The following is an 11,392-nucleotide window of genomic DNA, read 5'->3' as shown; positions in this document are numbered from 1 at the left end:
TTCACAAAACATATCAAATTTTCCACCTTGCCGCTCATACATATGGATAACATCATTACAGCTTATTTCCGATTGCATGTAGAGCAAAACTTTGATTAGCTTGCTTGCGTTGTTTGTATATTGTACAAAATATAAAATATACAAGTTAAACTATGCCTATATATATATATATATATATATATATATATATATATATATATATATATTGTTTAAAGATGTCAATCTTATTTTCAAATCTTGTATAAACAACTATACAAACAAAGCAAGCAAGCCAACCAAAGTTTTACATTGCAGGTATAAGAAATCAAATGTAATGATTTTATTCAGTTTGGCAAATGTCCGAGTCCGTTAAAAAAAACGAACAAACTGAAACTACAGTTGCTGACTTCACTACCTTCAAAACAAAGGGAACAGTTTGGAAGTCCAATATACTGAAATGTGACAAAAATAAATATTTATAGATTTTGTTAACACTGCCATGTATGTAAATATTTCTTCGCCTTTTTTACGAACACAAAATTAAGGATCACACATTTGCCTTTAATTACCTATACGAAAATTGCTGTACTCTTGAATATCAGCAACGGCTGTTACCGACGGCTTACTTTACACAAGTAAGTTTGTCTTATGGGTAATTGTGTTTTTTCGCTGTTGTTTCGTTGCTGTCTGGCGGACAAATACATGAAATCTCTGTGACATCATCAAACATGTAATGGCTATATATCGGGTAAATCAAACCCTTTTTTCTTTGCATAGAAACAACCCTTCGTTAATCTGAGCATGGAAGTAATACTTTATATCACGAACTATAAATGAGGATACACAAAATGAAAAACTAAGCGAAATTGTGAATCCCGCATTGCACGAAAAAATGTGTTGTATTTCAGTAAATAACACGTGCTCTTGGTTGATTGTAAACACGCTGTAGTCCATCATGCATTGTGACTCATTCAGTGGATTGGTCAAAAACCTAGGTAAAAATAAATTGCGTCACATGTAAATAAACAATTACATGTGCGAGAACATAAGTATGCTAATTTATGCATTTCCATATAAGGTAGTGGTCCCGACCTGATAAACATCGTCTTGACAGAAATTCATGTTAATCAGTTAGTCCGGGGTTTCTGAAATTCCACTAAGTAAAACTAAAAATAGGTTCGATTATTTTCTGGAAAACATTGCGTTATCTGTCCTAATTAAGGTCTGTTTAACTGTGGTCAAAAATTATCAAACAAAATAAACCACAAAAGGATGCTATCTTTTTTATACATTGGTCTTATCATACATGCAAATATTTCGATGATTTGTTTATACGACATGTAATAACAACAAAAACGATACGAGGTTATATAGTAAAGTCATATGATGCATGTACATCAAATTTAAAAAAAGAGTTGAAAATATTTTATAAATACTTGAATGACTAAATTTTACTATAAAAACACGTGTAAATGGACTATGGACTTTATTGTAAAAAGAAAATCCTTAATCTTATTCGTCATTTTCTTCTCTTGTGGTCCAGTGGAGAGTTGTCTCATTGCCAATCATACCACACATTTTTTATTTCCATATCGGCAATCAATAACGCAAAAGATTGCAAATTATTGCTGTACTTGTTAACAACCTACATGACTTTCAGAGTGTAGTAAAACAAAGTTCCACAAAACAAATCTGAAGAACTACGGGCCCTTTGTTTTTTCAAACCATTTCGTACTTAAACTACTATTTCATGCGCACGTACAAAATACTTTTTAAGAGTTACTTTTTAGTTTTGTATAAAATACAATTGTAATTGGATCTAATCACGTAAAGTTTGTGTAAACATATACGTTAAGAAAAAAAATAATCAGGATATTTGGACACATATCAATATCGTACAAAGTATAATATATACATTTTGTCGACGTAAAGCAAACTCTTCCTTGTTAGGCATAGGTGTTAAACTGTGTACATATATAACAAGGGGTACTTGTATGTACTTTAAAAACACATAGCTTTAAAGAAAATCAGGGGAATTAAATTGGTATTCTATATTTTTCGGTTATCCAATCATAGCTTTAAATTCACTGCCAGTAATCTGAAGTAATTGAATAAATTTAACATCTATGTAACATTATTTATGGACAAAGTAGTAGTTATGTCTATAACAATAGATATGCACTTAAAAGAAAATTGTTCGATTTAATCAGTTACAACATAATTCTTGATTTACGTTGACCCGACAAGTGCAACTACTGACTATTAGAAATACTCAGTGTAATGGTCAAAGGCATCTAATGTGCATTTTTTTCAAATTAGGCCCTTTCCAATCAATACATCAATACGCAATTGCAATCACATATTAGGAAAGGCTTTAGTCACAAAACAACTCGCAACGCGCTTTAACCACTACCAGATAGACATGTGTCTAAAATAGTAATGTGGAATCAGTTTTTGTTGACATGTTGCTTGAGAAACATTTTATTAATGCAGATTGTAGGAAAACTTTTGCAGAAGTGCTGAAGGGTTCCGTTTCACTTTTGGTTAAAATTTCAAATTGGAAAACATTGTTGTTAACTTCTAGACTGTTGTCTTTTTCACAGATCTTAAGGTACATGTTGGGTTGCAAAGTGATTTACACAATGCTATACATACACAAATCTGGAACAGTTTTGAGAAGATTATTGTCTGCACCTTTATGGGCACTTTATGTGTGGGCACTGTGTGGTACTTTGCAATAACTTGGACTTAAAACAAAGATAATGTGCATACTAATTGTTTATGTCGTCACGGTAGCGTGCAGACGAGATTTTAGTTTTCGGCGCTTTTAAATACTAAAAAACCACCAATGCAATGAAAATTAAAAGAAGTCATACACCATGCATGATGCATGTAAAGGGTTTAACTGTGTAGAAGTTTTAAAACGTCTTTTGGGGTTTTGATTGAATGATAATGAAACACTAAAATTAAAATCTGGATGACTTCTTAAGGGTATTGCAGGTGCAAGTTATTCTACCATTTTTCTGATTTCGTGGAATTAAACTTCTCTGGTGACCTCAAATAGCCACGCGCTTTATAATCCTACTATATATAACGTGTATTCATGTTTTTAGTCTAAATGTACTTTAATCATTCTAATCACTGTTCTTTATTTTGTAATTCATTTGATTGTTTATCTACTTAAGTCTACCGATCGATCACTTTGATTAATTTTTTTTATATCTTTTAAAAACAGCTGTTTTGTAAATGAATGTTGTATGTAGTTTTTAAAACTTTATTTAGTGCTATCAAAATTGTTCTCCCTTATAAAAATCTCGCTTCCACCTTCGTCATCGTTGTGGGTACGGAACAGACACAGTATGGGAAAGACAATAGGTACATTTATGTTGTCAATAAAATTTACTCCAAATGTCGTCTTTTCATGCCCGGACGGAACATTTTTTCAATCCAAACCTACATCTCCCACGAAAATAAGGTCAATTGGTACGTTTTTGCAATTGGAAACGTATTGAAGTTTTTATCTCAAATTCCGAGACATTAAAGGTTTATGAATTTTATAAATCTTTGTGTTGGCGTTTGATAAAATGTATCTATTTTTATGACTGATGAAATACATGCATCAGTGTTTGCATTTCTATTTTCAATTTCGTATATACATGTATTAGTAATACCGGAAAGTGGAAAACACGTATATTTTTTCTTGTTTCGTTTTAGCGTTTTAGTTCGTAGAATAAACGTGACAAATAGTTTCTCCAAAAATAAATTAACAAAATGATCCAACTGCAATTATATGAAGTATTTGTCTTGTCTTGTCTGTATTTTATTGATTGAAATAATTATCAAGTTTGCATTAAGGTATTCGTTGTAAATAGTCTTCCTGGTACATTAACACAGTATAGGGCGTATATCAGATTTTATCAAATTCATTTTCAAAGATTGAAGACATAACTATATAGTGTGACATAACATCTACCCATTATAGTTCATTATACGAGTTCGGGTACCAATGTCGCCGATATTTGCGTTCAGTCATCCGTTGATTCCCAGTTACCTTATTGTGTATTATACTAACTTACCAAAATTTGTCAAACTATCAAAGACAAACAAGGACTTGTTAGTCTTGTATTATTTTAATTTTAGTTTCTTGTGTACAATTTGGAAATTAAGTATGGCGTTCATTATCACTGAACTAGTATATATTTGTTTAGGGGCCAGTTGAAGGACGCCTCCGGGTGCGGGAATTTCTCGCTACATTGAAGACCTGTTGGTGACCTTCTGCTGTTGTTTTTTTTTTTTCTATGGTCGGGTTGTTGTCTCTTTGGCACATTCCCCATTTCCATTCTCAATTTTACGTATAACTAACTTGGACTAACATATAGAAACTTATAGCCGATTATATTCATAAAAAAATGCTATATAAGATGATTACCTGTTGATAAATATGTCTCGTCTGTTGATATCTAAATGATATTTAAAAACTTTAACAAGTAAACTATGCAAGGCAGTCAAAATCACTTTACTTTGACTGTAGGTGCAGGGTAAAATAATCTCCGTAAAATTGAGAAGTGCTATTAAAGTTGAAACCCGAATAATATGCATGAACATATCATTAGTTGTTCATATTGTAAAGATATAATCGTCGAATGTATCTTTAATAGAAGGGAGTAAGATCGATAAAAGTCATAATCTGGCCAAGGTAAATTCGAAAAAAAACAACAATATTCATATTTCAAAACCAAGCTGATGTCGGCAAATGAATGGCCGGGATGCTATTCTGCTCCATTATGTTCAACTATTGTACAACTTTGTGCTATCACTTGATATCCTCAACATTGTGTAAACAGCACACTCTTATCACAAAAACAAAAAAGCATCGGTGAAGAAGACATAAACAAAATATATTTACCTATAACAATCTTTTTGGTGAGCCACTAGCTGGGTGAGTCTAAATACTTATGTGACAATATTTCTCAATACGAGGCTATTGAAGTATATTAGGCAGTTCTGCATTTCAAAATAGAAGTTTGAATTCATACACCTAATATGCAGGACAAAATTCAACAATATGCAAACGGACATCCTACGGAGTATTGTCATGTGAATATCTTTATATGGAGGTTTTTTGTTTAGTCTCCATCTAATTTATTTATAATACTTTTTGATTCTCGATTTCAATAAGGGTTCAAAAGGTATGCACTCCCTTAAGAGTTGTTGATAACACAGTTTCGTGTTCTGTTCGCCATTTTATATACAAAACATGTATGTCGTCTAAGACCATGAAGACTGCTCTCTTATTATAATATTTCTAAAGAGATGTTTCAAGCTAAAACCAATATCTTATATTTCATTTAAGAATATATTTCAATAGTTGGAAATTTTTGCGCTTATATCAGAATCATCGTTAATTTTGTTTAAACTTGCAAAAGTTATGTTTAACTTTCAATGCTCTCCTGTACTCTAACACTTTTAAAATTGTTTAAGGTCACGTATACCCAAGTAAAGGTCATTCATAATATTTTCAAATAATTGAATATTGTGTACTTAAAAATATAAGAGAGAAAAAATTCGACCAATCAGAATGTATCCAGGAAGTGGGGCTGTTTTCATAGAACCTAGTCAAGAAATTGAAGTATCCGGCACACCTTGAGAATTTAAAAATACAATCCGGACACAGTCTACTATATAAAGGTGTTTAATCTGTCAATCCGTCAAACCTTATTGATGCTCATCACCTGAGAGATTTAAACTAATACGGTTCTCCTGAAAGTTTAACTAAAAACACCGCATACAAAGCATCTAATACTTATAACTGACAATGGTAAGTTATAACATTCTTTGACTTAATTAACCCTGGGTAATGCATATAGTTTGATGAAATAGCGTGAGGGTAATAAGCTATTATCTTTATTATTTCTCTTAAATACTTAACATTAAAGCTGGTATTTTATTTTTATATTTTATTCCAAATTTAACTACATGTTTATTTATTTTAAAATGCATTCAATTTAAAGAGAAAACACTAGACTTTCATCATTGTAAATAACTAATTTGAAGAAAAAAATCAACTATCAACACAATTTTTTGCGTCTGCTAATTTTTTTTATTTTAAAGACATGATATTTAAAGGATTTCATCTTAAAGGATATTGTCTAATAGAATGCATATTTATTTGTTGTGTTTTCCGCTTTTTGTGTATAAAACAATCTTAATTTTATCTTAAAACGAAAGGAAACGAATTATGAAGTAACAAGACATTCATATCCTGTGAAAATGGGAAAATCAAAGTGACTTTTTTTAGGGTCGGCGACTCGCCTATCGGTTCATAGAAATGTATAGATACAAAATATAAAAATAAATATCGCAAGGTACCTTAATTAATGTTATACATTTGAACTAAAAAAAATCGGAACAAAAACACCCTGTAGAAAATCAAAATTTACTATACATGAAACCAATTTAACATTGACCTGTTATTTTTTTGCGGCTACTTTTTTTTCTTTTTTTTTATATACCACTTTGAAATTATTATGTTCAGTCTTTTAAAATAAACAAATAAGCGAACATCCTTAACTACTATGTTTTTTAACAAATACTGCTCGTTAACGAATTTTTTACCTTAATATTTTGTTAGATATGTTTAGTTTTGTCTGACAGGTTATTTGTCTGTTGATAACATTTTACGTTGGGTCGGGTTGCTGTCTCATTAACGTTTGAGCAATGACCCATGTATTATTCATGTATTATTAATGATGTCTCAAGAAACTGGAGGTCTATTGCCATGACAGAAATAAACCCCAATCAAGTTATAATAACAAAAATCGATGTATGCAATTTAAGATTAAACTAAAAAAGAAATTTTCGACCAAGGTAAGCATGTTTTTATGCCCCACCTACGATAGTAGAGGGGCATTATGTTTTCTTGTCTGTGCCTCCGTTCGTCCGTTCGCTTCAGGTTAAAGTTTTTGGTCAAGGTAGTTTTTGAAGAAGTTGAAGTCTAATCAACTTGAAACTTAGTACACATGTTCCCTATGATATGATCTTTCTAATTTTAATTCCAAATTAAAGTTTTGACCCCAATTTCACGGTCCACTGAACATAGAAAATGATAGTGCGAGTGGGGCATCCGTGTACTTGGGACACATTCTTGTTTTTAAAGTAAGATGATACATTTCATTTGTAAACACATTCCATGTTAGAACCAAAACATTGCACAAAGAAGGCACTCACAATTTTATTTAATCAAATCTTTGATAATTTGAATCCGGACCCAATTTGGAGATATTTTCTTTTTTCTCTTTTTTCTAGTGGACAAAATAAAATTGCAAAAATATGTTATTCATATAATGTAAAAAAGATGCTTATAATAGTTATCAAAGGTACCAGGATTATAATTTAATAAGCCAGACGCGCGTTTCGTCTACATAAGACTATAAGGTTGCACAACCTTTGATGAAGTGTAAATACTTTTACCGAATTCCGGATCGAGGCCTCATTCTATCGTTTATTTGAGTAACACCTTATATGTACATGTAATAAATTAACCGCAAATTAATATGATTTAAATATTTATAATAATTACAAGGTTTATAATTCTGTACGCAAGTTTTTTTCTACAAATGACTCGTCAGTGACGATCGATTAAAACTTTATAACAGCCTTTTTTTAACCATATTGATGTTAACTTAAATTCCACTAAAAATTGATATAAATGAAAACTAAGAAAGCTACATGTACAAGATGAACAAAATATTTACTTAGAATAAAGTAGTTAAAGTAGTATAAGAGATTGTTCGCCTATATTTAGCTTTGCTTTATTTTTTATTCACAGAGTAAAGAATCGTGTACCGTTGGAATAGGAAAATTGAGGCATGTTTCTTTGTCACTCTTGCAAGATGTTCTTCTAAACCTGTACAATGTCAAGGTTAAAGTCGAGAGTTTGGATAAACCATTCAAATCCAACAAAGAACTTCCGACCAGACGCGCCATAGATATGAAATCGGCAAGTGATGTCGTCCGCCTCAGACTTGAAGGTATTTTTACTGATAAAGAGGAAAGAAAAGAATGCTTTGAGGGCATTTGCTCCAAAATCATCGAAAGCAAAAGAGTCAAGGATATTATTGATCAACTGGAGATGTCGGTAGAGTTAGCTTCAGATACAGTGAAGGAATGGCAAGTTGAAAATGAACTTTTCGTAGGAATAATACCTAATTATTCCGGTGATACCATCTTGTTTGAAGCAACTATTGATGACGAAACAAACAAGCTACACCTCCACTGGGACAACGAAAAATTATCATCAGACTTCCTGCCCGCCGTTTGTGGTCTATCACAAGCACTCCGTAATGAGTCAAGGCAACCGTCATTATTTGAGTATCTGGCCTTTCAGATTGCTTATTACAACATTGTACATGGTCACCAGGGAAGACACGCAACAGCTAGATGCCTTGGAACTCCAGGCTTCCGACCATACACCCAAACCTATATGTCTTTGACAGACCCAGGCGATGGCCACGTGCTTGGTACGACACGTTTCAATGACTGGATGAAAGGTGCTATTGTACACGTTGAACATTTGGAACGACCACGTCATTTACCCAGAGAAAAAATCGAATCTTATCGCATCCCGTCGATAATTGACTTTGCCAGAGTTCGCCTTCATGTAGGGCCAAACGCACCAACAACATATTTTGTTGGAAGATGTGTTAAAGATTCTGGTGATTTCAAAGAAGACTTTCTGAAAATTGTGAATATAACAGCAGCCTCTGCAACTGCCGCTTTTAACCAAGGTGCAGCCGAGTGCAAGGTGTCCATGGAAGGTCTATCGACGTCACAAGCAGTAAGATATATGTTGGCACTCCGTGGTCAAGTCATAAAAAAGAAAAGGCAAAGCTTGTCTGCAGCCTGGAATCTCAATCAAGTAATTTTAGACGACTACGAACGAGAAAATCCAGCTCAATTAAATCAAAGAATGGAAATCGGGACAAGAGCCATAGAAATCACCGTCATCGGTGGATTTGATAAGATCACGTGGGATGGAGCAAGCGATACCTACCCTTCTAAATGTATTATGTATCAGCTCACATTTGAAGAGGCCCTAACAATAGTACACGAAGCACATCTTCGTGGACTTGTCACATATTTCTCAGCAGGATTTAAATTCAACGAGATTAAACATGCTGTTTATGCTGGTGTAGATGGTATTGGAATTGGTGGAGCACAGGTATTGAGGTTCATGGATAGCGAAACCGGAATGCATGGTCCATATATGGAAGAAAACATCCCAAGAATAATGGAAAGCCGAGATGAAGCAGCAAACTCCTTCAGAGGAAAAGGAGTTAAACTTTTAGCTAGACTTGATACTATGTTCTACGAAGGGTCAATCTCAGAGGAGAAAAATTCTTCCAGACAAGAACTATTTTCAGCACTTCTAAATATCAACAAGGAGAAAATTGAGGAGCTCGTCAATCGTCTTGATGACGTCACAAAAATGAAGAATGAGGGAAATGAACCGTTGATCGGGAGAGCAATGCGCCTGTATGAAGCTGGAAATCCTTTGCTGAAGCAATACTTTGAATCAGAAAGCGAATGGCTGCATTTTCTGAGCGTTTTGAAAAGTTATGTCGCCGCAAAGGATGTTGATTCTATCAGTGAAGAATACGACAGTGACCCGTGGTTGAATGCTCGTAAACAGTACCGAATGTGGCAATGGAATGCTACAAAGTGCATTTGCCGTCAGACCTCTTTTGAGGTGCACTGTAAATCATACCAATAAACTGTAAATCATACCAATAAACTGTAAATCATACCAATAAACTGTAAATCATACCAATAAACTGTAAATCATACCAATAAACTGTAACTCATACCAATAGACTGTAAATCATACCAATAGACTTCATTATGTTTTTTTCTTTCGAGGAAGTGTGTATTTTTATTTTTTATCAAAAGTAATGAGTTATCTATTGCTTTTGACAATGGTCTTTGTATTATTGTTCCTCTTGTTATGTTTGTTTTTTATTACTTTTCATCCACATACATTTACTATTATAAACTTAAAGTGTGTGTATGCATAAATGTTCTGTTATCCATTGTTTTTACCAAGAGTCTTTCAACTTTATACGTTTTGTATTTGTAATTTGTAAAATTGTTTTTTACCAAAGTCTTTCATATATATTTTGTTTAATGTTTGTTATTTCATCATTATGTCATTAAACCCATCTTTTTTGTTATAATTTTCATTTAATTTAAGACATCGACTATGAATCTTTTGCGAAAACGTCAATGTGTTTTTTCTTGATCGAATTATGTTGGCTTTACTATGTTTCGATAAATAAAAAAAAAAGATCCCTTCAGAATCAAAGAATCATACAGTGTATCTCCCCTTAAAAAATGGAATTGTGCATAACCAGAGATCTTTGAATTGGCTCATGCTTCAAATGAAATTAAAAAAAAAAATGTTCCATTTGACATTTCTTTTTTTATTTTAAAATAGTTTGAAATTGTACAATGTATGTTCTTTAAACATCTTAAATTGGAGAAAACAATACTCTGACCAAAAGATAACCACGGAGAGAAAGCAACCAGATTATTACATAATTTTTTTGTTTTCCGAGCTCTAACGTTATATCACCATAATTTTAAATCAAAATGTAAACGTTGGATGGTCAAAACCGTCCTGCCTGAATGACGGAGGAAGAAAGTTGTTCTGAATAAAGTTGTGATGTAGATTTTAAATATAAATAATTTATGCTGGACAATATTGAAACAGATCTCAATTATAAATCATGAAATCCTTTTTATCCCTTTTTTGTGTTTTTGAAAATTTTGTATTCTTGTTAATATTTGCAAATGTGCTTTGTCTTATATATAATGCCTTTTTGTGTTTCTTTTATGACATGTTTGTTTGTTTTTGTAGTGATTGAGATTGAGATTATAACAGTTATACAATGGTGATTGCCTATTTTTGACATTTTTACCTATAAATATGATCAATGTAAAGATAATTTGAGTCAGAGAAGAGACATGTTGCCGAGCATTAGAAAAAAAGAACTAACAAACAAACTTAGATTTGTTTGTCAATGTGTTATCGTTTATTTGTGTTATTTAGTATTAATTATATTGCTTAGATTTTATAGTTATAAAATATCTTATCTCATGTTTACTGTAAAATTTGTAGAATTAAAATGCATGAACTTGAAAACTTATTATTCTTGAACTTGAAAACTTTTCTTGAATTCTTGAACTATTATTTCTTTTGATTTTGCATCCGAGAGTTCGCTGTCCTCCTCAATGTTTCGAAATATCAGAAGATCAATGAAATTTGATTTAAATCCCCTTTTCTTAAAATTTTCGTAGCCTCCAACAGACTTGCTTCAGCAAAAGAGGTCAGCTGGTCTGCCATATTTAATTAATT

General features: G+C 32.3%; 1 protein-coding gene across 1 annotated transcript; it reads left to right on the top strand.

The window, feature by feature from the left end:
* The first annotated feature begins 5,639 nt into the window (after positions 1 to 5,639).
* LOC143073135 (uncharacterized) lies at positions 5,640 to 11,179 on the top strand. Its single transcript, XM_076248467.1, has 2 exons — positions 5,640 to 5,797; positions 7,808 to 11,179. Exons 1-2 carry the CDS (start codon positions 5,795 to 5,797, stop codon positions 9,749 to 9,751), a joined length of 1,947 nt encoding a protein of 648 aa, XP_076104582.1. The 5' UTR covers positions 5,640 to 5,794; the 3' UTR covers positions 9,752 to 11,179.
* The last annotated feature ends 213 nt before the right edge of the window (positions 11,180 to 11,392 follow it).

Source organism: Mytilus galloprovincialis, chromosome 4, assembly GCF_965363235.1.
Source record: "Mytilus galloprovincialis chromosome 4, xbMytGall1.hap1.1, whole genome shotgun sequence".
Taxonomy (NCBI): Eukaryota; Metazoa; Mollusca; class Bivalvia; order Mytilida; family Mytilidae; genus Mytilus; species Mytilus galloprovincialis.
Note: the sequence above shows the minus strand (reverse complement) of the source record. Positions and strands in the feature narration are given on the sequence as shown.